Source organism: Panthera leo, chromosome E1, assembly GCF_018350215.1.
Source record: "Panthera leo isolate Ple1 chromosome E1, P.leo_Ple1_pat1.1, whole genome shotgun sequence".
NCBI lineage: Eukaryota > Metazoa > Chordata > Mammalia > Carnivora > Felidae > Panthera > Panthera leo.
Genome location: NC_056692.1, coordinates 26,406,962 through 26,434,790, shown reverse-complemented (window position 1 = coordinate 26,434,790; position 27,829 = coordinate 26,406,962). Strand labels below are relative to the sequence as shown.

The following is a 27,829-nucleotide window of genomic DNA, read 5'->3' as shown; positions in this document are numbered from 1 at the left end:
TCTGAGCTGTCAGCACAGAGCCCAACACGGGGCTTGAATTCACTAACCACGAGATCATGACCTGAGCTGAAGTCGGATGCTTAACCAACTGAGCCACCCGGCGCCCCAATATGTTGTGATTATTAAGCACAAGATTTCTTAGTTAGTCAATGCACTACATCCTTTTGAGTAATGTCCTCAATTGTTACATATACAGTCCTCACTTTGCATGTCTCTGATAAGTCTGGATTTCACTTACCACACTTAGTGTTGGCTTAGTTAAATAACACTGCTCCCTCAACAACTAATGTATCAGTTACTATGATACATTAGCCAAATAATTGTATAAAGTACAAACTTTGCTGAGAGCTCTTCAAGCCCAAGTCATTATGTAAATAACAGATGTACATCATGATCAGTGACTAATCACATCATGTCGTTTAAAGTTGTTGGCGACTGGTCACTGCCAATCTATTATTCGGTTGGTGAACATACAACAAAATGCATAGTTGAACTGTCACCTTGTCTCTCAGTGACACCTTGTCTCGTGTCATTTGAGGAAAATAATTGAAAGAAGGAATCGGCCAAGAAAGATGAAAATGTAGCAAAGAAACAAAAGGTGGTAACACTGAAAGTGACATTTGAACCAAACATAAATAGAAGAAATAGCTGACTGTGATGATGTTAACACTGCTGCCATTTGAGAAACACTAGATATGTATCCCACGAACTTAGTAAAGGTGCCCTTGTCAACATGCATGAAGAAAGTCATTGTGGAAAAAGGATGAAGTCCCAGAGGAAGTGATGCTGGCAAAAATCTTCACCTTAAAGGATTTTTCATGACTGAACATAACAAAGAATAAAATGTTGGAATCAGATTCAAACTTAAAAAGGGCTATGACAATTCATCAAGGATTAAGAAAGAGGTTCACTCCACATTATGATATATAGAATGAAAAGAAGGCAAGGGCTATTCAAACTACTGACAAATTTTTTTTTACAAAGAAAACACTTTAATTCCCAGTGTTTGTAATATTTTCAATTACAGAGTGCTATGTAAATATTACTTTGCTATTTTTTCCATTTCCCTATGTATTATGACTGAGAGGAGGTTTTTAATGTTTTGACGTTTTATGATATATTTTTTACACTTTTTTTTAAAGTTCATTTATTTTAGAGAGAAAATGTGAGTGAGAGTGAGCAGGGGAGGGGCAGAGAGAGAGAGAGAGAGGAAGAGAGAGAATCCCAAGCAGGCTCCACACTATCAGTGTGGAGTCCAATGCAGGGCCCGAACTCACAAACCATGAGATCATGACCTGAGCTGAAATCAAGAGTTGGATGCTTAACCGACTGAGCCTCCCAGGCACCCCTGAATGGTTATTTTTATGGTCCCATACTACTCTGCCGAGTGAGGATTGTGTGTATTTGTATCTGAGGAAAAGCACTGGTTGTAAGTGCAACAGTTTTGCTTTTAATGACTTAAGATCTTAAAGACTTTATAAATATGAGGTATCTTTATAAAGATCAGAATTCATATCTGAAAAGTTAAACTGTTTGGGAAGTCCCTTCTTCTTCCTTCCTCTCTCAACTAAGAAGAGTAAAGCCTAATAATATATTCATTTTTTAGACCAACTGAGGAAGAAGCTGAGCAATTACTGCAGTTGATGACAAGCCGTCCTCCTGCTACACCGGCTGGGGTTCGCTTTGTTTCGCTTTCCTTTTGTATGCTACTGGCCTTTTCTACACTTGTCAGGTACTTTACTATATAGGTTGCTCTATTTTCTGAAGGTCTGATTTTGTTTGCCTATTAAAATGCATGTATAGCATTAATTAGGAGTGTACTAAAAAAAATTGGTCTAGGGATAGACAGTGGTATTATCTTTTAGTAAATGGTGTCAATAGCATCAATTGTATGCCAGTTAAAGAGTCATAATAGTTCTTCAACATTTGTTAAGGCAAATTCCCTTACTTCCTGTTTCCCCTTCCCTCAGGCAACTTTCAGTTCTTTTAGTGGATTGTTTTGTTTTTTTACTTCCATATCTTTAAATACTGTGTTTGTATTTGCTATATTTTGATCTTGATTTTTCAATTTTAGGAATAATTGTTGATTTCCTATTGTGTATGAAAGATGAATAATTAGTTCTCCTTTCTTCTTTTCCCCCTAGCACATCTATATGTCCTTCCCATCTTCCCATTCTCCTAGTACAGTTATATTGCAATTTTGCTTTGGCAAATACTTAGTTGTTCATATAATACTATTGGGAGCTCAACCATGTAATAGATGATTATTTTTCTTCTGCAAAACTTGCTTTTTGCATTAATAATTATCCTGTATTTTGTTTTCATTTGTTCTTTATTCTTTGTACTTACATTAATGGAACCTCATACTCTCTGCCAATCTTAACCTCCTCCCAAGATATTTCCCAAAGCATTTCCAAGAATACCTCCCAAGGTATTTCTAAGGAAATCTCTCCTCCTAACTGGCTCCAGTCTGAACTGGTTACCTCTGCATCTGGTACACAGCTCTTATCCTGGAATTGCTCTTCATTATTATTTTCACAACTTGCTTCATGTCTCCTTTTTTGGATTTCCTGTTTCCTGCATCTCATATGTCCTTCTTTTAATTGTTTTCTCATTTTGCTTGTTTAGAATCGATATGTGGGAGGTCAGTTATTTTGAGACTGGGTATTTCTGACAATGTCTTAATTCTGACATGATTAAGTTTCATAGAGTTTAGAATTTGAAGCTGGAAGTAATTTCCTTTGAGAATTTTGAAAGTGTCATTTCATTGTCTTCTGACTTCCAGTGTTGCTGATGAGAAGTCTGATGACATTCTGATTCTTGTTTTTTGTGTAGCCTGTTTTTTTAAAAATATGGAAACATGGAGGATTAACTTTTTGTCCATAGAGTTTTGAAATTTTTTGGATGATAAGCCTTAGTGTGGGTCTGTTTTTGTCTGTTGTCGTAGATATTCATTAAACCCTTTCAACCTGGGAACTCATGTCCTTTAATCTAGGAAATTTTGTTAAGCTAATTTGTTGGTAATGTTCCAAATGGCTTTTTTTTTCTGTCCAAAACCTTCCCTTACTTAGATATTGGATTTCCTGAAATGATTATCTTATTTTCTTATCCTTTCCTGTTTTCCTTATCTTTGTCTTGTTCTCCTTTTTTCAAAAAACAGCTTTATTGAAAGACCATTCACATACCATAAAATTCACCCATTTTAAAGTTTATGATTTAATAGATTTACGTGTATTTACAAAGTTGTACAACCATCACCACAATCCAAATTTTAGAACGTTTTTCTCACTCTGAAAAGATACTGTTCATTCTACCTTCTAAGATTTTTTTTCAACTTTTAATCCTCTGTAGTTTTTGATATCTAAGAGTCTTGTTTGTTTTCTGGTTATTTCTTCTGTATAGTAGCTTCACAGTGGCATGCTTTCTCTGATACTAATCATAATGACTGAAGAGATTTTATTAGTACTGTTTCTTTTCTAAGTTTTTTTTTCCTGCTTTTTTTTGGTCTCTATTTTTCAAGTTAGAAAGTTTTTTCAAGGGTTTGATAAGTCTCTATTTTCTTCCTTCCTTCCTTCCTCCCTCCCTCCCTCCCTCCCTCCCTCCCTCCCTTCCTTCCTTCCTCTTTCTTTCTTTCTTTCTTTCTTTCTTTCTTTCTTTCTTTCTTTCTTTCTTTCCTTCTTTCTTTTTCTTTCTTTCGTGGGCTCCATGCCCAGCATGGGGCTTGAACTCACAACCCAGATCAAGAGTCACGTGCTCTAATGACTGAGCCAGCCAGGCGCCCCAGGGGCTTGATAATTCTTGATTGTTTATATTTAAATACAAATATAAGTAGGAAAATAAATAAATAAATAAATAAATATAAGTAGGAAACTGATAAGCAGATTAGAATCTTTTAATGTATAGGTAGCTCTTTGGGAAACTTATCATATTCTTAGAGGAGACTTTTGTCTTGTGTAGAGAGTAAAGGCCTGACAAGAAACCCATAAGCAAAGTTAAAAAATGAGGGTTAGGGAACTAAGCTTGTAGTTTAATCATTCACTTAATTCTCCTACATTTTGAACGGTGCTTCAGATATCCCTGGTTGTCCCTTAGTTCAAAGACACCTTCTTTTACCATCTCCAGAGCATAAATCTTCAGTCTTCTCTCTGCTGGGGGAGGGGGATTCATCTAATTGTGTAGAATGGAGGAGGTGATCTGGAGGTCTACTACTTATATAGACTGTTGACCTTTTTAATTTAGGCTGTGTCTTCACTCTTCCTCCTAGAACTGCCTGGAGCTGTCAGTTCCTAAGCTCTTTGGGGATTCTGTGGTATAAAGTGGATTGGCTTTTCCTTCCTGCCAGTTGAGTATTCTGCTTTCTTGCATCTGCTGAATCAGTTACCACTCTTCCATATGTTCTCTTGCTTCCAGTATTCTGTGTTGTTGTCCATCGTCATCATCATATGCATTTATGCCTTTTAGGAAAATCCCTTTAATGTAGTTTGGGGTTTTAGGAGGGTGTGAAATTAGGTAATAAAATGACGTGATTTCTCTTTTCCTGAAGTAATTTCTAAACATTATCTCTAATCTTCATTACTTTTAAAAGGTGGGTATTTTTACTTGTATTTTTGGATAGGAGAGCTAAAGTTCAGAAGGATCATTTACATTTCTTGTTTGAGATTAACAGAGAGAGGATTCCTACTGAGGTCTGCCATGCTCTAAAGGCTATTATCTTTCTACCACATAATACTGTCTTTTTTTAGAGCAATGATTTATGTAGAGTTGAGACTCACCTTTTAAATTTTCTTTACTTGGGTTATCAGGCTTTTCAGTTGCTTTTGTTTTATCCATTTATACCGCAATGAAGTAGAAGAAAATCAATGCAAATTATTTTCACAAGTCAAAGTTGACTTGTACCTTTCGATGTAAATCTAGGAATTCCCTTTTAAAAAGTCATTGTTGGTATGTTTTTATAATCATTTTTTATGTGTGATGAGCCCATGCCTCTTTTTTCTTTTTCTTTTTTTTTTGAATAGTGCTCTCTTATTTCTCTATAGTTTTGAGTTCTGCTCAAAATGTTTTTTACAAAAAGTTTTTTTTTCATTTTATTTATTTGAAAGAGAGAGAGAGAGAGCACAAACAGGGGAGAGGGGCAGAGGAAGAGAGAGAGAATTTCAAGCAGGCTCCATGCTCAGCACAGAGCGTGACGTGGGGCTCAATCCCACAACTTAGGATCATGACCTGACCTGAAATCAAGAGTCAGACACTCAACAAACGGAAGCATCCAGGCACCCGTCTGCTCAAAATTTTTCAAAATTAAATTTTAATTACCTTGTTACTGATCTCATACTCAGTTTGTGACTTTTTGGTGATTGTTTTAACACTAGATTTTTTTCTATATGAAATATCAGCTGTTAATGCAGTTTTTCTAACATTTTAAATCCAAAAGGTCTTTGCTTTTCAAAAAATGTGAGGAAGTTCACTTTCTCCAACTTGTAAATGCAGTAATTAAAACTTTGAGAGGGTTTGACTGTTCACATTCATAAAGAAAAGCAAAGGCCCTTATTCTTCATCTCTGGAACTACTTCATTATTTCAGTGACAGGTAATAGCCATTTCAACAAGGAGTTAATTTAAATTGATATTTCAAAATAGCGAAGGAAAAAATACTATCTACTAAAAAATAATTCCAGAATGCTTTCTCATTCTTATGCTAGTATCTCTGATAAACCATTGACTTTTTCATGTTTTATATAGTACACCTGAACAGGAGCAGCTAATGGTAGTGTGGCTAAGTTGGATGATAAAAGAAGAAGCATATTTTGAAAGGTAAGGTGACTCCATTTGTTTCAGTTAGTAAGTTTTTCTTAACTTCTTTTTGGAAATTCATATTTTCTTTTTTGTTTCAACAGTACATCTGGCGTCTCTGCTTCTTTTGGGGAGATGTTGTTATTGGTTGCTATGTACTTTCATAGCAACCAGCTTAGTGCTATCATTGACTTGGTCTGTTCCACTTTGGGGATGAAGGTAATTTTCTTTTATCTTCTTTCTAAGGAAGGTGTTTCTAGGTGGGGCATTTTCTTGTAGTGTACAGTATATTTTGTTTCCATTTTGAAGTAATTTTAGTTTAATAGTTTGAAATTTTATCAGGAAAAAATATATGTTTTGAAAACATTTATTTACAAGAATAATAGATGTTCAATATAGAAAGCATGAGAATACACAAAGGAAGAATATAATTTCATTTTTCAAGATATCAAGGATACTACTGTTCACATCCTGGCGTCTATTCTTTCTTTACATTGATATATTTTTCAATTTTTCAATTTAAAGAACTTAACCAACATGTGATGACATATCCTCATATCAATATATATTCTAGGGTGCCTGGGTGGCTCAGTCGGTTGAGCATCCGACTTCGGCTCAGGTCATGATCTTGCAGTTCACGAGTTTGAGCCCCGTGTCGGGCTCTGTGCTGATAGCTCAGAGCCTGGAGCCTGCTTCAGATTCTGTGTCTCCCCCTCTCTCTGCCCCTCCTCTGCTCACACTCTGTCTCTCCCTCTGTCTCAAAAATAAATAAAAACATTAAAAAAAAATTCTGATACAATATCATTTTTATTATGGACTGCATAGTAGTCCATCATATGGACCAATCAGGATTTTCTTAATGGATCCTTTATTTGCCATGTAGATTTCTTACTTTCTGAATAGTGCCTAGATGATTATCCTTATTTATGTAAATACATACATAGGTACTCATATATGTTTATCTTTAAACTTGTTTTTTAAGTAATCTCTGCACCCACCATGGGGCTTGAACTCACAGCCCCAAGATCAAGAGTTACATGCTTTACAGATTGAACCAGCCAGGTACCCCCTTTAAACAATTTTTGGATTATCTCCTTAGGAAAAAGTTCTAGAAGGCAGTTACTAACTAAAAAGAATATAATGATATTAATATAATTGCCAGATTATCTTACTGAAAGTTTATATCGGTTTAACTGTTCTCATTAGTGCATGAAAGTACCAGTTAACTGGACTCTCACCATCACTGGGTGTTACGATTCTTTTTCATCTTTACAAATTTGATTGATGAAAGATGGTTCCACTTACTTTGCATTTCATCGATTACTAGTGAAACTGTGTCTTTTGTGTTTTTTTAAAAGGTTTTTTGTATTAGTTTTTTAATGTTTATTTTTATTTTTGAGAGCAAGAGAGACAGACAGAATGTGAATGGGGCATGGGGGAGAGAGAGAGGGAAACACAATCTGGAGCAGGCTCCAGGCTCCAAGCTGTCAGCACAGAGCCTGATGTGGGGCTCGAAACCACGAGCAGCGAGATCATGACCTGAGCCAAGGTTGGATGCTTAAGTGACTGAGCCACCCAGGCGCCCCAAAAGATATTTATTTTCACTTATTTTTTTAAGTAGGCTCCATGCCAATGTGGGGAGAGAACTCAAAACCCTGAGAGTAAGAGTCATATGCTGTACCGAATGAGCCAGCCAGGACCCCCAAAACTGTGTTTATTTTTAATTTATTTTTTAAATTTACATCTAAGTTAGTTAGTGTGCAGATACATATATTATATATTATATATATGTATGTATGTGTGTGTGTGTATGTATATATACATATTATGTATATAATATGTATATATACTTATTCCCCAGAAAGGTAGCTATTTCACCTTCACTTATTGAATAATCCACTTCTTCCCACTTACTTGAAATGCTGATAGTAGTATTTACTAAGTACTTGTATATGATGAAAAACACACTTTAATGTTGGTTTGAGAAGCAACTTTAAAATAGAGTATTTGAACTTTAATTTTATATATCACAGTCATTTTAGATAATAAATTTATTAAAGTGTGCTTCATATATTTTTATGTGCTGAGAATTTTTTTGGTTGTTTTAGATTGTAATTAAGCCAAGCTCCTTGAGCAGGATGAAGACTATCTTCACACAGGAAATTTTTACTGAGCAGGTACTTCTTTTAACTTTATTCTTTAGGTACTTCTTTAATTTTGTTTTACAACATTCATTTGGGGAAAACTTGCATATCTCAGTTTAAGAGTATACTATAGTCCTTTAGTTTCCAATGATAGTTTATTTAATCTCTGAAACTTCTGTAAAGAATAATCCCATTTAAAGTTTACTTTTTTGAGAGAGAGAGAGGGAAGGGTGTGGAAAGGCAGAGAGAGAGTGAGAGGGAAAGAGAGAATCTCAGCAAGGAGCTGATGCGGGGCTCGATCCCACAACTGTGAGGTCATGACGTGATCTGAAATCAAGAGTGGGGGAGCACCAGGGTGGTTCAGTCGGTTGGGCAACTGACTTCAGCTCAGGTCATGATCTCACGGTTTGTGGGTACGAGCCCTGCGTCGGGCTCTGTGCTGACAGCTTGGAGCCTGGAGCCTGTTTCGGATTCTGTGTCTTCCTCTCTCTCTGCCCCTCCCCCACCAAAGCTCTGTCTCTGTCTCAAAAATAAACATTAAAAAAATAATAATAATGAAATCAAGAGTGGGTTGTTTAACCGACGGAGCCCCTCAGGCACCCCTAAAGTTTACTTTTAAAGTATATACTATATACAAATGTATGTTTTAAATTTATATATTTTGGAGATTTTGAGTAAATACTAAGAGTATGGTCTTAGATGTTGATGGTAAGGATCTCACATAGAGTAATCATTTGGATTTGTCAAGAGAAAAACAAAATATAGACCTGTTTAAACTTTTAGGCTGTAATGTTCATTTCTAACTAAATTATAAGCTAGAGTGTCTACATTCCTTATTCTTGTATTTACATGTTCTTATTTGGCCTTAGTTCTTTTGTCCATGGGTAATCTTAAGGATATTTTGTTTTTTTTTAGCGAGGAGACAATTCTGAAATTTAAAATTAATTCCCAGATTAATTTGTTAATGTAAACCTCAGATAACAAAGAACATACATGTCTTAAAAAATGAGATTCGAAAATACTCATGGATGCATAACTGTTGTTTATTTTAGGGTAATACTCTCATCCCTATACCAAACTCTCTTTTCTCTCCTCAATGTACATACACTCCCACGTACAGACACACATGGTACATAGGAGACTCATAAGTTATTTTTTATGTGTTTATTTGAACTGACTGGAAGATGACTTTGGGAAGGGTCTTTGAACAACCATTAGAGGTCTATGCATGACAGAATGAGAATGACAATAAAAATTCCTGTTTATGTCAATGTGATAATTTATATCATATATAAAGAATTTATATCACATATAAAGAACTGATACTTTATAATTGACATATGTTTTTCAAAGCACTTTTTCCCCCTCACAAAAACCTTTTGAGGCAGGTAAGACTATATTGTTCCATTTTATAGATGTGAAAATAGACTCCAAAGATATAATGACTTATGTAAAGTCACTGAGTCCAGATTTTATGATTCCAAATTTTAGATTTTTATTTTACCTTACTACATCACTGTCAACCTATCTATGCTTAAAAACAAATTTAAAAACTTAGAGTGCTTTACAAATTCTTAAATGTATGCTGCCTCATCATTCAGAAGTATTAATTACCATGTAATTAGTTTTTCTCATTCATTCCTAAGGACCGCATTTGTATTAAATATTGACAGTCTACCTGCTAATCTTCCCTGTTTCAGAATAATTTTATATTTGGTTTTATCATATGTATTAATATTGTTTTCCCTTTTAGGTTGTCACAGCTCATGCTGTTCGGGTCCCTGTCACCAGCAACCTGAGTGCCAACATTACTGGATTTTTGCCCATTCATTGTATTTACCAGCTTCTCAGGAGTCGTTCCTTTACCAAGCACAAAGTGTCAATAAAAGTATAACCTTATAGTTATATTTCAAGCTACAACCCAAGTTAATGGTTTTTTTTTTCTAGTTCTGTTTATAGGCTTCTGTGGATTTTGTGTATAAAATATGTCTAATTACTATCCATTTATACATAGTAACTAGGACTATGTATAAATGTATGTATAGTTAATGTCAGATTTTAAAAATAATACAATTCTTAAGTTATTGACAAAATGTACGATGATACTAATCCATTTGAATTTTCAATAATAGCATGTGGCTGTTTCGTTAAAACTTAGTAAGAAATTGCCATTTTCTATACTTTGGTTTTCTTTACCAAACAAAGTTTCTTGTCAGCCATGACCAGCATTTGTACTTTTGTCACAAGGATAGCTAACACCTAACATACATATTTCGATATATTTCCAGTTACTTATAGTTGGCTATATCAGTTAAAAGGTCTTCTAAAGAAAAGGATAAACCCCAAAAATAAAGAAATCTGAGCCTTTTCTGGAGGCTCTTTAATTTATAAAGAATAATGAACACTTATATGCATTGATATATTACCTTTAACTATCCTTGTTTTCATGATTTAGTGAAGTTATTTTCCAGGTAGATTGTATCTTCTGCTTCTTTATATTTTTAACAAATGAAATAGAAAAGATTTAAGAGTCTGAATGCACACCCACCATATCTACATGTCCTCTATCTGTGTGTAGTTAAGTGATAGTCTCTCCCATAAGTAGTTGCCAAGGCCACTTTTTTTTTTAAGTAGTCTCTATGCTCAGTGTGGAGCCCAGCACGGGCCTTGAACTCACAACCCTAAGATCAAGACCTGAGCTGAGATCAAGAGTCAGGTGCTAAACCGACTGAGCCACCCAGGCAACTCATCACTTTCTTAATCTATCCGAGGATTTGCTGTAAAGAGTTGTTCCTCTCCCTAAATTCCTCTGTGCTATGGGGTCTATACCTAAATATAGATATAGTAGTGACTTACAATATTTTTCCTACTACTTAAAAACTAATAGACTAAAAACCCAAAGTCCATATTTGAAACCCAGACTCATCATTTTAGATTTATCTTCTACTAGACAATAGTCTTGATTAAGATATAACAAGTAATTCATATTTTAAAATCAAAGACAGTTGTGAAACTGGGTAATATATTTATAACTGCTAAAAGTTAATAGTTTCAGTGATTCATAAATCATGTAAAATTGTATGTACTTATTAAATTTTACTTGCTTTTTCTTATTGCCATAATTGATTTAGTGCCTATAACCTTCTTTTTTAGGACTGGATTTATAGACAGCTTTGTGAAACCTCTACTCCACTCCATCCTCAATTACTTCCTCTGATTGATGTATACATAAATTCCATACTTACTCCAGCATCTAAATCTAATCCAGAAGCCACAAATCAGCCAGTCACAGAACAGGAGATCCTCAGTATTTTCCAAGGAGTCATTGGGGTAAAGTAGCAGTTCTTGTACATTTTTCTGATTTTTTATTTTATTTTATTCTTCTGACTTGTTTCATATTATTTCTTTGATTATTAGAGGACTTCTGGGTGGTTCTGAACTTTAAATGAGATAAAATTTCTTCAGCTCACTTAGGAAATTTATAGGTATGTTATTAGTTCCAAGTGGTTTGTTGAAGAGGCACTTTTTGAGGAGTTCTTTTAAAAGGTCCGTTTTAAAGTCTAAAGAGTGCCCCAGAGAGTGTGTGCTTAACACAGGACTCTGTGACATTACAATACATTCAAAAGATGTTTGTTTAACTTCCTGGGAATCTAAGATCTACTTAGATTCAATTGGGCAACTTGAAGAAAATTTTTTTTGTCCATTTCTTAGAAGGAAAAGATGGTTGTATTTTTCATAAATATATTCAGACGTAAAATATATATTTTTTAGGAGTTATGTTCTTCATGGTGATTTCAGGTACTACTTGAGACTCCAGTAAACCTTTTTCAGAAGCAGCCTGATAGAATTGCTGTTGAGCAAAGCTGAAGTCCTTTTTTTTTTTTTTTTTTTTGTCTTAAAGACTGTTAAGCATGTTGCCTTTCATCTTCCATACCATCTCAAATTTAAACTTCAAGTTGTCTCTGAGTTTAATACAAACATGGCAATGTTTCTCCCATTTTATCTGCTCTTGGGAATAGTAACACTGAATAGTCTATGTTAAATGATTTTCCCATCAAAAAAGCAGTCATGAAATTTAACAGTATTTTAAAGTATTTATATTATTACCTCCAGGGTGACAACATCCGTCTTAATCAACGTTTCAGTATCACAGCACAGCTTTTGGTGCTTTACTATATACTGTCTTATGAGGAGGCTCTCCTAGCAAACACGAAGACTTTAGGTAAGGTGTACATGTATATAGGGGAGTGTTTCTAGTGATCGTTCATTTGATTTGCTTATATTGTGTTATTTTCCAAGCTGTCATGAGAAAATAAGGTCTAGTATACTAACAAATTCCAGTATCATTCTGTAGTCTTTGCAATGTAGGCATTATATACTCTGATGCATAAATACATGTATGTATGGGCACATAACCACCCCTTGAGGCTCAGTCTTCTTTTTTTTAGCAGGCTAAATTAATAATGGCCTAATTGCCTATATTTTAGCAATTTAGTGACTCTACTAAGTACCTATAAATTAAGAGATAAATCTGAAAGAAGTAACTGAAATTTTTTTGCTTGATTTCAATCTTTGCCCTGCCTTCCTTCCATTAGTGTGAAGAATACCAACTATTCAAAAACAGGAGAAAAAAACAACAGAAGAGTTTCATTTTGCCATTAAAATTATCACTGAACTGGGCTTTCAAACAGCAACTTTAATATCAGAAGATCAGATTTAACATAGAAGATATTGGTATAAAGTAGTATGCTCTTCTATATTTGAAAAAGAAAATTCACCTGTGTTTTAGGCTTGCTAAGTGTATGTAGTTCCATACTGAACAAAAAGTGTCATTAGAAAGCTGTAGGCATTTAGTATGTAATACAGGGAAAATTCTTGTAAGGGCTGTTATTTTGCTGAGTGATTTTACTTTTTGAGAGCTATAAATCAAAGTTACTATTCAGTGTTCGGCGGGTCAGTTTCTTTTATTTATCTGAAGTATTGGGTTTTAAGAATACTGTGGATTTCTCAGCTGCTTTCTTTCCTGACTATAATCATTAGGGTTATATGGATGATATCCCTTAACTGTAATTATAATCTTAGTCATATTAGCCACAAGATGGGCTAATAATAGGCAGTAGATAGTAGTCTCTCACTTTTATCCACATATAACTAATTCTGTTAAAAAAAAATGACACTTGTGATTCAGTAGACCATAGAAGAATAAATTACAAGAAGGTGGTCTGGGGGAGAATTCAGACCATTCACACTGTAGCTGGAACCAAGATACACTCTTATTTTTTATATAAATTAATGTCTAGCAAAAAATTTTTTTAATACAGGAACGTACAGAGAGTAGTATAGTCAACTCTTATGTGTGTACCATGCAGAATTAACAAGTACTCAGGATTTTTAGGACTGGAGCAATCTTTAAAGATTATATATTCCAGTCCCCAGTGATATGCTTAGTTCAACTCTGTTCCTGTTAAGCCTCTGTTCTTTGCTTAATAATCTGATGGATCTCAGTTGGAAAGTTAAGGATTTTAGGTTAGGAGTACAACTTGGCCTGGATTGAATCTGGGAAAGGAACTGGGGCATTTGAGGAAAGTTATTAAGTTTTTACAAGATTCTAGGGAAAAGATAATGGTGTTTTGGACTGATAGTGCATATGTATTTTTCAATTAGAGTTGAAATGTTTTGCTGATGAATTCATGAGATTTGAGAGACCTGAGCCAAAGTTAATGTGGAGCCTTTTGGCCTGAGCCTAAAGGACAGAATGGCTATCAACTGAAATAAAAGAGCCAGGGGAAGGAGCAGATTTGTGGAGGATCAGGAGCTCAGTTTTGGACATGTTAATTTTGAAATGTGTGATAAACTTTCAAATGGGGATGTTAAGGAGATAGTTATATATACTGGCCTGGAATTCAGGGGAAATAACTAGACTTTGAGATTCTTCAGCATATATATGATATTTAAAATCATGACATTAAATAGGATCACCAAGGACAAGAGTAAAGTGTGGGAGAATCAGGAGGTTATGATGTCCTGGAAGCCAAGAGAAGATGTTTCTGAAGATACAGTGATCCCCTCTGTCAAATGATGTTTCTAGTAAGTTAAGGTTTGGACTGAGGCTCAGCTGATGACTGCATATTGCTTGCTGGAGGTCATTTGACTTTTACAGTTTTACTAGTAAAGTGGTAGGAGAAAGCCTGATTGTAGTGAATTGAAACAAAAAGTAGAGGAGATATACTGAAGACAGTGAGTAGAGACAGGTCTTTGGAGAAGTCATAAAGAAAGGAAAGCAATGAATGTGATAATTGGAGAGGAAAATGAGGTCACGAGAGGGCTTTTTTTTTTTTAAGGTGAAAGAGTTTAGGGAATGCTTGCTTGTATGTTGTTGGGAGTAATCTAATGGAGAGGCAAGGTTGATAATGCTGAGGACAGAACCCCTGGACTGATGTCCTTGAGAGGTGATGGATGTGGAAAACAAATAGAGAGATCTGTCTTTTTCTTTTTGGTTGAGGAGACTTTTTCCTAGTCTAGTTTTTCATCTCCAAGGGGAATAAATAACTGCAGAATATGTCTCAACATAAGAGAACTTTGCTCTTTCACATTCAAAATGGTAATTCTGCCTCACATTTAATTCCTACATGTGAAGTTGTATTCTGGTTTTAGTACATTGTTAAATGTTCTGTGGTTTTGGCCCTTATAATAAAAATTACTGGTAACCACCAGGTAGCTGAAGATGCTCACATATGGAATTCTGAAATTTCAGTTAGAACCAAGTATTGGATTATCATGGCCATTAAAGTGCATATGAGGGCATCTGGGTGGCTTAGTTTGTTAAGCATCGACTCGATTTTGACTCAGCTCATGATCTCATAGTTTATGGGATCAAGTCATATATCAGGCTCTATGCTGACAGTGCAGAGCCTGCTTGGGATTCTGTATGTCCCTCTCTCTCTCTGCCCCTCCCTCTCATATGTGCACGCTCTCTCTTTCTCTTTCTCAAATAAACGTTGGAAAAAAAGTGCATATGTGTCTATATATTTTTCGTATGCACATATATTTTTGGTTTGTTTAAAAATATTTATATTTGTTTATATTTATACCATGTATATTAATTTTAGTTAAATATTGTATTGATCCAGAAGAATATATGTAAGAAATAGAGTGCTATAATAAATCCCAGTGTACTAATACCTAATTAAAATATGAGCATTACCATTATAGTTCCAGTTTTTAGACTTAAAAAATGTTTCCTGTTTATTACATCTAAAGACTTTATTACCTCTCTTTCTGCCCTTCCTTCTCTTGCTCTCTCGAAAATAAATAAACACTAAAAAAATAAAATAGAATGCAGTAACTTTTAAGCAAACATTGGCCAATGTTATTTTTTTTTAATGTTTATTTTTGAGAGAGAGAGAGAAAGAGAGAGAGAGAGACAGAGCATGAGAGGGGGAGGGGCAGAGCGAGAGGGAGACACAGAATCCAAAGGAGGTTCCAGGCTCTGAGCTGTCAGCACAGAGCCTATTGCAGGGCTTGAACCCACGAACTGTGAGATCATGACCTAAGCCAAAGTCAGATACTTAACCGACTGAGCCATCCAGGCACCCCATTGGCCAATGTTATTTATTGGCAACTTCAAGTTTTAGAGCTTTAAAGTAAAGTTTGGACAAAAAAGTTGTATGACCATATTTTAGAGTAACAGTATAAGAATTTTAAAAACTTATTTCATTGTTTACCTACCTAATTGTACCTTATTTGATGCAAAGGAGCTGGATTTAAAAAAAGAAAGCATTTATTAGAAGTTGTGTTTACTGGAAAAAAATCTAGGAAATGAGAAAAGTAAAAAGATTGAAATATAAACCACCCATAATTCTGCTAATCACCATTTGAATTTTCTTAGAAAACCTTTCAGTCTTTGCACAGATGATAGCTTTTACAAAGTCAGAATCATAATACATTTTTTTAAAGATTTTATTTTTAAGTAATCTACACTCATTGTGAGGCTCACAACCCTGAGATTAAGAGTTGCATGCTCTACTGATTGAGACAGCCAGGCATCCCAGTAATACATATTTTTTTAATCTAACCTTTCTCCTTAATACATTTTAAACACTTGCCTATTATAGTACATTTTCAAGGACATCTTTAAATAGCTGTACAATATTTCCTCATAAATATCTCATTACTAACAAACTTCTTTTTGTTGGACATTTAAACCGTTTCCAAATTTTGCCATTATAAACAGTGGAGGAATGACTGTTAGAGCTAACTTTGTACATAGGCATGGTTATTTCTGTCCTTAGGAGAGATTCCTAGATATAGAATTACTAAGTCTAAGATTCTGAAAAATTGTCAGATTTAAAAAATGAACAAGGTTGCCTGGGTGGGTCAGTCAGTTAGGCGTCTGCCTCTTGATTTTGGCCCAGGTCATGACCTCTGGTCAGTGGGTTTGAGCCCTGTGTTGGGCTCTGCACTGACAGTGCAACGCCTGCTTGGGATTTTCTCTCCCTCTCTCTTTGCCCCTGTCCCACTTGTACTCTCTCTCTCTCTCTCTCGCTCTCACTCTCAGAATGAATAAATAAAATTTATATAAAAAAGATGAACTGCCATATTGCTTTCCAGATAGGTTATACCAATATAGACTCCTATATTTGCATAAGATGTGAGTGCTTTTTTATAATATAGAGTATTATTATTTATGGTGTTTAAAAAATTTTTTTTTGATGTTTTATTTATTTTTGAGAGACAGAAAGAAACCAAGCTTGAGCAGGGGAGGGGCAGAGAGAGAGGGAGACACAGAATCTGAAGCAGGCTCCAGGCTCTGAGCTGTCAGCACCTCGGTTTATGGTGTTTTTTAATTATAAAATTTTGGGGGGAAGAAAATCTTCCAAAGCTACGTACTAACGTTCATATAACTAATCACCTATATGTTCTTTTAGGACCTTATTATTTCATTTTTAAAATTTAAGTATGCCTTTAATTAATTTTGGTGTAAAGTATGGGGTACAGATCCAATTTTATTTTTTTATAATTGGCTATTTGTCAACATCACATAGTGAATAATCTGTCATTTTCCTATTGCTTTGGAAGGTCGCTTTGATGTACATTGAAGTTTTCTTACAAACCTATGTCTGATTTTGGATTTTCTTTCTTAAGTTCCAGTCACTTTCATCATAACTTCTTGTTCAGAATTTTTGTCTGTTCTTACATGTTTAATCTTTCACATGAACTTTCCAGAGAAGATTATTATGCTGGGATTTTTGATCAAAATTATGTTAAGTTTATAGATTTGGAGAGAATTTACCATCTTTACAATATTAAGTCTTCCCATCTAGATATATGAAATAATTTTCTTTCATTGTTAAAATTTAAGCTTCATGAGGACTGATTTTTGTCTGTTTTTCTGCCATTGTATCTAGATCTAGTATATTCCTTGACACATGTAGTTAGTAAATGTTTTTTGAATGAGTTCAAATTTATTTAAGTTTCAAAATTTATTCAAGTTTTTTTGCGTCTGCCAATAAAATTTTCCTTTATATAGGTTCTGGATAATCTTCTAACAAGTTATCACTGGTTATAGGAAAGGTATTGGTGTTTAGTTTGGATTAGTTAAGCTCTGAATTTCTTAGAGTACCATTTAAAAAATAATTTATCAAGTAAATACTTTTTTGGCAGTTATTGAGATGATTTGTTTGGTCTATTTATATAATTCATTGTAAAATTAATATCTTTATATTCCTGGAATGTATCCTACTTGGTTTTGGTATGTTATTCTTTTAGTATGGTGCTAGGTTTGATTTGCGTGTTGTTGTTGTTGTTTTTTTTTTTTCCATCTGTATTTAAACAAGTGAAATTGACCTTTTTTCTTCTTTCTTTTTTCTCTTTCTGCTTTGGTATCAAGTTTACACTAATTTCTACGTGAATTATTTTCTATCGGATTTTTTTAAGGATTAAAATGTCACAAAAACTAGGGGCAATGTAAATAATATTCAAAGTATTTCTACAGTTTTGTTGGGGATGAGATTAGATGTTAGATTTGACTCTTTGAAAGCCATGCATTGGAAGAAGTTTGGAAATATGATTGTTGTCAAATTACAGTTTATCTTTTACTGAAGGATTAAGAATATCTTTGATGCTGTATTTCACAGAGATGTTAAAGAGAAATAAGTGCTTTAGGCAGGGCCTCATGGGCTGCTAGTTCTTTGATGGAATCATTAAAATGTGATCAGGATTTTGTCTTCATTTTTATAGGTCCAGAAACTTAAATATTGATACTTTACACTAAATTAATCTTGGAGACTATAGATCTTAATAATACCAGTTAACATTTGAGTGCTTGTCATGTGCCAGACATTATTTGAAGCACTTTACATGTGTTAACTCATGTAAACCCTCAAAACAATTCTATGAGATGAGTACTGTTTCTGTGATTTTACAGGTGAGAGCACTGAGGCACAGGGAAGTTAAGAACTTCCCTAAGCTGAACTTCCCTAAGCAATAAGTGTGGGAACCAGGATTTGACTATCACTGGAACACCTGTGTGTGTGTGTGTGTGTGTGTGTGTACTTTATTATTTAACATATCTATCTTTACTAATTTATATATAAGTATTCTGTGTAAGTATAGTCAATCTATTACTTTCTCTTTAAAGTACCATTTTATGTGTTTTTTTCCTCTTTAGTGTTATTTTATACATTTTATACAATTTTATTTTATATCAAGATGAGCCATAGGGCTGTGGTTTCAAAATGGGTTTTTAGTATTGAGGGTTTTTTTCTTTTTCTTTTTTGAACCCCCCCTTCACCTGTTTCTTCTATCCCCCACCCCCTGCTTCTGGCATCCACCAATCTGTTCTCTGTATCTGCGAGCTTTTTTTTTTTTTTAAGATTCCACATAAAAGAGATAATATGGTATTTGTCTTTCTCTGACTTTTTTCACTTAGTGTAATGACATCGAAGTCCATCTGTGTTGTTGAAAATGGTAAGATTTCATTTTTTTTATGGATGAATTATATTACACACACACACACACACACATCCCACATTTTTCTTTATCCATTCATCCATTGATGGACACCTAGGTTGTTTCCATATTTTGGTTATTGTGAATAATGCAGTGAACATGGGGGGATCTTTTCAAGTTAATGTTTTCATTTTCTTCAAGTAAATTACACAAAAGTGGAATTGCTGGATCATATGGTTGTTCTATTAATTTTTTCAACTTTTTAATTTTTAAAATTTTTATTTTTTAAAGATTTTTTTTTAAGTTTATTTATTTATTTTGAGGGAGAGAGTGGGGAAGGGGCAGAAATAGTGGGAGAGAGAGAATCCCAAGTAGGTTCCATACTGTCAGCATGGAGACTGGTACAGGGTTTGATCTCACGAACCATGAGACCATGACCTGAGCCAAAATCAAGAGTTAGATGCTAAACAGATTGAGCTATCCAGGTGCCCCTCTATTATTGATTTTTTGAGGAACCTCCATATTGACTATACCCGATTTACATTGCCATCAGTAGCACATAGGGTTCCCTTTGCTCCACATCCATGGCAACACTTATTTCTTGTCTTTTTTGGTAATAGCCACTCTAACAGGTGTGAGGTGATGGCTAATTGCAGGGTTTTTTTGCCTTTCACTGATGATTAATGATGTTAAGCATCTTTTTATATACCTATTGGCCATTTGTATATCTTCTTTGTAAAAATATACATTTAGATTTTCTGTCCATTTTAAAATCAGATTTTTTTTTTTTTTGCTGTTGAGTTGTATGAGCTATTTTATATATTTTGGGCATTAGCCTTTTATCAGATTTATGATATGTAAATATTTCCTCCAGTTCATTTGGTTGCCTTTTCATTTTGTTGATGGTTTTCTTTCCAGTGCAGAAGCTTTTTAGTTTAATGTAGTCACACTTGTTAATTTTTGCTTTTTTTTTTTTTTTAAGTTTATTTAGTTTGAGAGAGAGAGGGTGCAAGTAGAGAAGGGGTAGAAGGAGAGAGGGAGAGAGAGAATCCCAAGCTGGCTTTGCACCATTAGTGCAGAGCCTGACGCAGGGCTCAAACCCACTGACTGTGAGATCATGACCTGAGTCAAAATCAAGAGTCAGATGCTTAACTGACTGAGCCACCCAGGTGTCCTGCTTTTGGTTTTGGTGTCAGAGTCAAAAAATCACTGCCAAGACCAAGAAGTTACCACCTACGTTTTCTTCTAGGAGTCATAAGGTTTTAGGTCTTCTGTTAAAGTCTTTAATCCATTTTGAGTTAATCATTGTGTGTGGTGTTAGATAGTTGAGCTTTATTCTTTTGCACGTGGCTGTCCAGTTTTCCCAACACTGTTTATTGAAGAGATTGTCCTCTTGCTCATTATATATCTTTGTCTCCTTTGTTGTGGATCAGTTGACCATGTATGCATGGGTTTATTTCTGGGTTCTCTACTTTGTTCCATTGATCTATGTGTCTGCTTTCATATAAATACCAAACTTTTAATTACTATAGCTTTGTAATATAGTTTAAAATCAGAGGGGCGCCTGGGTGGCTCAGTCGGTTGGGCGGCTGACTTTGGCTCAGGTCATGATCTCGCGGTCTGTGAGTTCTGTGAGTTCGAGCCCCGTGTCGGGCTCTGTGCTGACAGCTCAGAGCCTGGAGCCTGTTTCAGATTCTGTGTCTCCCTCTCGCTGACCCTCCCCTGTTCATGCTGTCTCTCTCTGTCTCAAAAAAAAAAAAAAAAAAAAAAAATCAGAGAGCATGCTCCTTCTAGCTTTGTTTTTCTCTCTCAAGGTTGCTTTTGGGTTTTCTGTGGTTTCATACAAATTTTAGTATTACTTGTTCTAGTTCTGTGAAAAATGTCGTCAGAATTTTGATAGGGATTGCACTGAATTTGTAGATAGCTTTTGATGATATGGACATTTTAATAATATTGATTTTAAACAGTCCAAATGTTACAAATAACAAATTATAAATAACAAATATTATTAATTTGTGTCCTCTTTAATTTCTTTCATTGATGTCTTACAGTTTTCAGTATTCAGGTCTTTCACCTCTTTGGTTTAACTTATTCTTAGGTATTTTATTCTTTTTGATGTAACTATAAATGGGGTTGTTTTCTTAATTTCTCTTTCTGATAGTTCATTATTAGTGTATAGAAATACAATAAATTTTTGTGTATTGATTTTATATCCTGCAGTTTTACTGAATTGATGTTTTTAATAGTAGACTTTTTATTTTAGAAAGAGTGCAAATGGGGGAGAGGGACAGAGGAAGAGAAAGAGAATCCTAAGCAGGCTCCACAACCCTGGGATCATGACCTGAACCGAAATCAAGAGTTAGACACTCAGCTGACTGAGCCACCCAGGTGCCCCCTGAATTCACTTATTCTAACAGTTCTTTTTTTTTTAATGTTTATTTATTTTTAAGAGAAAGCGTGAGCGGGGGAGGGGCTGAGGGGCTGCAGAGGATCTGAAGCTGGCTCTGTGCTAACAGCAGAGAACCAGATGTGGGGTTTGAACTCATCAACTGTGAGACCATGACTTGAGCCAAAGTTAGATTCTCAACCCACTGAGCCACCCTGGTACCCCATATTCTAACAGTTTTTTGATGGAGTCTTCATATGTCATCTGCAAAGAGTGACATTTTTACTTCTTCCTTTCCAATTTGGACGTCTTATTTCTTTTTCTTTCCTAATTGCTCTAAGACTACTTCCTTCACTAGTAAGTGTTGGAATCCCAATTTGACTGTCATTAGAACCTATTCTGTTTAACTGCCTTCTGAAACGTGTTCTTAATGGAATTCATACAAAATTGGTATGGAAAACTAGGATGCTAATTTATTAATTTACAAGGGAGGTTATGTTTAGTCAAGAGGTATATGGTCTATATAGGCAATGATTCTCAACCTTTACTCTAACACTTGGACTTATGTACTTCTTGTCTTCAAAAAAAAAATTGTTGAGTTTACACTTTGTGGTTTGTATTTGAAAAAAGGGTAAGCATATTGCATATGCTTTTTTACACTATGAACATCCTGGTTGATCATATAGTCCTATGGTGTATAATAAAGTACCTTGGAATGAGAGGAGGGTGCCAGGCATATAGAATATGATGGAGATGAGACAAAAAAAGATAAGCATCTGACTTTTGATTTTTGGCTCAGGTCATGATTTGATGGTTCGTGGGATTGGGCCCACATCTGTGCTAACAGCACAGAGCCTGCTTGTGATTCTCTCTCTCTGTCTCTCTCTGCCTGTGCATGTGTGCTCTCTCTCTCTCAAAATAAATAAATAAACGTAAAAAAAAAAAAAAAAAGATAGTGTTGATTGGTAGGTACCTTTATTCTGTAGGATATAGGAATCCACTGAAGGATTTTGAGCGTGTAACCGGAGGCACGTGATCTGGTAAAATCTGTATTTACATAAGAGGACTATGGCAGCAATGTGAAGGATGGATTAAAGAGAAGAGAAATTGGAAATAGGGAAACTAGTCCATAATAGATATTTAAGCAAATGAGTAGGTACTGATTTAAGACCACAGAAAAAGAAGAGAAATTAAGATGGACTTGTTTTATTTATTTATTTATTACTTAAAAAAAATTTTTTTTTAATGTTTATTTTTGAGAGAAAGAGAGCACAGGGGAGGGGCAGAGAGAAATGGACACACAGAATCTGAAGCAGGCTCCAGGCTCCAGGCTATGAGCACAGAGTCTGATATGGGGGAAGGGTGGGGGGGTGCGTGGGTCAAACCCATGAGATCATGGGCCTGAGCCGAAGTCAGACACTTAACTAACTGAGCCACCCAGGTGCCCCTTTATTTATCTTTTAAAAAGATTTTATTTTTAAGTAATCTTTACACCCTGTGTGCGGCTCTAACTCACAACCCTGGGATCAAGAGTCACACGTTCTACTGACTAAGCCAGCCAGCTGCCCCTAAGATGGACTTGTTTTTTTAAAAAAAGGAATTGTTTGCTGGCTAAAGATAGAAATTGTGAGAGGGCAGTCAAATTCATACTGCCCAACTTCCTTTAAAAAGAGTGGATCCTGAGAAACTTAACAAGACCATGGGGGAGGGGAAGGAAAAAAAAAGTTAGGGAGAGAGCCAAACCTTAAGAGACTCTTAAAAACTGAGAATAAACTGAGGAGGGCTGATGGGGGGTGGGAGGGAGAGGAGGGTGGGTGATGGGCATTGAGGAGGGCACTTGTTGGGATGAACACTGGGTGTTGTATGGAAACCAATTTGACAATAAATTTCATATTAAAAAATAAATAAAATAATAAACTAAAGAAAAAGAGTCGGTCACCTGGGCATCTGGGTGGCTCAGTTGGTTAAGTGGCTGACTTAAGGCTCAAGTCATGATCTCATGGTTGGTGGGTTTGAGCCCCACATTGGGCTCTGTGCTGACAGCTTGGAGTCTGGAGCCTGCTTCATGGATTCTGTGTGTCTCTCTCTTTTTGCCACTCCCTCGCTTGTGCTCTGTCTCTCAAAAATGAATAAATGTTAAAAAAAAAAATTTTTTTTTAAGTCAGTCACCAGTATAATATATAATATAATTAAATTAAGACTATTGGAGTCATGAAGCTTTAAGCCATATGGTCATGGCTACATTTAGTCTTCCTAATTAGTTTTGGGAGAGTATTGACTTATTGGGGTTTTTTTTGTTTTTTGTTTTGTTGGTTTTTGTTTTTTAGTGTATAACACTTCTGCAGATGGCTTCTCTTCACGATTTTTTTCCCTACTAGTTTCAATGTAGGGGCATTTTCCAGATCTTCCCCTTAGATATGTTCTTGCTTTTCCTGTGTATCCACTATTAGGTAATGATTCTTCATTTTTTGTGAAGTATATTCACAGGGTAAGTGAATGAAATGCAATTTAATGTTTTTTGTTCCATTTAGGTTGAAGGTTAAGATTGCTGTTGTTTGTTACACTGTTTTTATCTTACACTTTTTATCTTTGACAGCTGCTATGCAAAGAAAGCCCAAATCATATTCGTCTTCTTTAATGGATCAGATTCCTATCAAATTCCTTATTCGACAGGCTCAAGGACTGCAGCAAGAGTTGGGAGGTATTTGTTTTGCTTGCTTTTTACTGCTAACGTTTATTGTTAAAAAATGCGGTACTGTTTATAATGTTATAAAGTGTAATAGGTGCTTGATGGTAAAAAATCCAACAATTCAGAAGTGAATTCCTCTTCACATACCTATCTTACTCCTTGCATTTACCCTTCCCCAAAACCCAGTTTTATTTTGGAATGTAATTTCAGACATTTTTTCTGGTAAGTCGAACCATATGAAATTGCAGGTATTCAACTTTTTTTGACCTACAAAAATACAGTTTCATATGGTTAAAGCTAATAGCTACACACATGTAAAACAATTGTTTTTTTAAACTATAAATGGTATTATACCCTATCTCTTTTGATACTTGCTTTTTTCTTTTGGTGTCTTAGAAATGTTTTTATGCCAGTACATGTAGATCTACCTTATTGCTTTTAATTGCTCCATAATTTTCCATACCACAGAATTACTAGATTTTTACTGTAAAACTGTCAAATAGACATATAGTAATATTTTTAGAAATTCAGGGTTTTTTTTAATGTTTTTAATGTTATTTTTGAGAGAGAGAGAAAGACAGTGTGAGGAGGAAGGGGCAGAGAGAGAGGGAGATACATGATCTGAAGCAGGCTCCAGGCTCTGAGCTGTCAGCCCAGAGCCTATCACAGGGCTCTAACTCACTGACTACAAGATCATCACCTGAGCTGAAGTCGGACATTTAACTGACTGAGCCACCCATGCGCCTCTTAAAATTCAGTTTTTTTCTTAATTTGACACCACTCTTTGTAATGTTTGAGTGTGGGTTTTTTGTTTGTTTCTCTGAAGTTGGAGTTTTCTTTTTCTTTCTTTGTTATGGTTGGTTTCAAGCAGGAACAAAGATGACCTTCTTTGGTCACATTTAGTCAGATGTCTGCATTTATTTACTTACATCTTTGCATAATCTTTTCCAAGGAAATAATGTTTTATTTGACAATGTTTGGCAAGTAACATTTTATTGAAGAGATTATGAAATGTAGATTAATTTTCACTATTGTAGGTACTCATTTTATGACTGTTTTGGGATAGTCTTAACTGTACACGTAGCTGTGCATTTAGATATTTAAACTTTAAAATAATACCACTTTTGGGGTGCCTGTGTGGCTCAGTCAGTTAAGCAGCTGACTTTGGCCCAGGTTGTGATCTTGCAGTTTGTGAGTTTGAGCCTTGCATCGGGCTCTGTGCTGACAGCTTGGAGCCTAGAGCCTGCTTCAGATTCTGTGTCTCCCTCTATCTCTCTGCCCCTCCCCTGCTCGTGCTCTGTCTTTCTCTGTCTCTCAAAAACAAACATTAAAAAAAAAAATTAAACCACTTTTGATTGTTGCAGCATTTTTCAAATAGAAATATTAATTTTAAGCAGTTTCTGTGACAAAGGAAGCAGATACTGCCCCTCCTGGGACTGAGCAGTGGTATGATTTGATCTAAGTTGCATAATAAGGAGATGATTGGATGAAAAGTACTGTTATTACACCTAATACTGTTACTACTAGTCTTACAACTCTGATGAGGATGATAATAATAATATAGTAACAACAATATTTTTGTGCCATTTAGCATAGTGGTACTTCATGTATCTAATTAAGACATTTTGTACACTATCATTTATTTTATCGTTATTGATATTATACAGTAATAGTCATGAATAGTCAAACTATGCTATAAGCATAGCATAGCATAGTCTTGTTACAAGCAAGACTTTGATTTAGTAAAAGGAAGTTTCCTATTCCTTTTGAGCTTCCTTAACTCTTCTTGAAGGAAGGCCAATGCAGTGTCTTGTAGGTGTCATCAGTACTGCTTTGGTTGGCTGACATACTTAGCTATATGATTCAGGGAACTTTAAAAAATGTCTTTCAGTCTGTTTCCTTACAGTAGAATGAAGACAATGTTACTTACCTTGAAGGGCTGCTAGGGAGAAATGAAAAAATGTACATAGAATGCTTGAGATCTTTTAGGTACTCAAAGGGGGCAATTTTGATTTTTTACCCATCTGTAGCAGTGATTCTTAACTGGGCTGGAAGAGAGCATGTGTTCTTCTATCGAAGCCTGTCAGAATTTCTCAGTGAGGCCTTTTTCAAACCATATATGATCTTCCCAAAATGGACATGCTTTTCACCTTTTTTTTCCTCCCTCCCTCTTGAACTATTGCTATGTCAAGTGACTTTTCCTGATGGGAGACTTTTTTTTTAATTTTTTTAATTTTTTTTTTTAACGTTTATTTATTTTTGAGACAGAGAGAGACAGAGCATGAATGGGGGAGGGTCAGAGAGAGAGGGAGACACAGAATCGGAAGCAGGCTCCAGGCTCTGAGCTGCCAGCACAGAGCCCGACGTGGGGCTCGAACTCACGGACCGTGAGATCATGACCTGAGCCGAAGTCGGACGCTTAACCGACCAAGCCACCCAGGCACCCCCTGATGGGAGACTTTTATATTAGGATAGGGTAGAAGAAAGCTTGAGAACTTTTGATAAAACTTGTAGTTTCCACCTTTTTGTGTATCAAATCACTTGGGGATCTTAAGCAGATTCTCTAGCTGAACTACTGAACAGAAGTTCTCAAATGGTAGTATGCTTGCACATATGAAGTATGAAGTGCACATTCTTTTGGTTTGCCGAAAATGGAAGGGACGGGGAGGGAGAAGATTTTGATATTTGAGAATGAAGAATCCAGTTGACTTTTTGTAAATTTTCAAGGGTTACATTCTGCTTTACTACGTCTCCTTGCAACTAATTACCCACATTTATGCATTGTGGATGATTGGATCTGTGAAGAAGAAATCACAGGAACTGATGCCCTGTTAAGGCGTATGCTACTGACCAATAATGCCAAAAACCACTCTCCTAAACAACTCCAAGAAGGTATAGTAAATTGGATACTCCTTTTACCCTGTTGTAGTACAAAGAGATGTTAGGCTCATTGAAATCTTCAAATCATGCAGAATTTTCCAAGCGTTCCAGGGTATGTAACCATATTTGGTTAATATATTTTAAGTAATTTTCTTTGAGTTTAAGGAGTTTTAGCCATTTCTTTCTGACATGCTTGTATCTGTTTTTTCATAGTTTCTATGTCCATCACTAAACAGGTCACATGGCTTTAGGAAGGTCCGAACTGGTCAGAAATAAATGCCATGGAATAGAGCAATGTACTTGCTGTTATTGGATAATGTTCAAACACTCTCAAATAGAAATATGATATGACCCACATATGTAATTTTAAACTTTCTATAGCCACATTAAAAGTAAAACACAGGCAAAATTAATTTTAATAATTATTTAATTTAATCCAGTATATCTAATGTATTATTATTTCATCATGTAACCAATATAAAAATATTAATGAAATATTTTACTGTTTTTCCATACAAAGTCTTTCAATGTGGTGTTTTATATTTACAGCACATCTCATTTTGCACTAGCTACATTTCTTAAGTGTTCAATAGCCACATGTGGTTAATGACTATTCTATTGAAAAGCATAGTTCTGGATACTTTTTACTAACAGCAGTGTGCTGGGTACTTACATCCTATAGAGGGGGCCACCCAGATGGAAGATATCAAGAAGTTTGAATCTTAATGAATGTTACTACCAAAAACAATATTTGGGTATATTTTCATGTTTCAGTCAATTTTTTAAATTAGTCTGAATCACCAAGGAAATGACATTTGTCTTTGGGTCACCAATGTATTTTTTTAAATGGGATTTTTGTTGTTGTTTTGTTTTGTTTTATTTTTTTATGATATAACTATACTTACATGAATTTTTCTTAGGCCTCTTATTTTAAGTATAGCCACTTATGGGCAGGATTGAAAGTTTTATTCTTTTTGAGCAACAGTGTTTCCTT

General features: G+C 35.1%; 1 protein-coding gene across 3 annotated transcripts in view; it reads left to right on the top strand.

Annotated features, from left to right (window-relative positions):
* Positions 1-27,829, top strand: part of INTS2 (integrator complex subunit 2) — a 60,504-nt gene that overhangs the window by 15,383 nt on the left and 17,292 nt on the right. For all 3 annotated transcript variants that reach the window (XM_042915865.1, XM_042915863.1, XM_042915866.1), the window contains exons 9-17: positions 1,607-1,732; positions 5,736-5,807; positions 5,891-6,005; positions 7,895-7,963; positions 9,684-9,818; positions 11,084-11,260; positions 12,044-12,152; positions 23,863-23,967; positions 26,683-26,847. In XM_042915865.1, the coding sequence (XP_042771799.1) occupies positions 1,607-1,732; positions 5,736-5,807; positions 5,891-6,005; positions 7,895-7,963; positions 9,684-9,818; positions 11,084-11,260; positions 12,044-12,152; positions 23,863-23,967; positions 26,683-26,847 (1,073 nt within the window). The remainder of the gene's footprint in view (positions 1-1,606; positions 1,733-5,735; positions 5,808-5,890; positions 6,006-7,894; positions 7,964-9,683; positions 9,819-11,083; positions 11,261-12,043; positions 12,153-23,862; positions 23,968-26,682; positions 26,848-27,829) is intronic.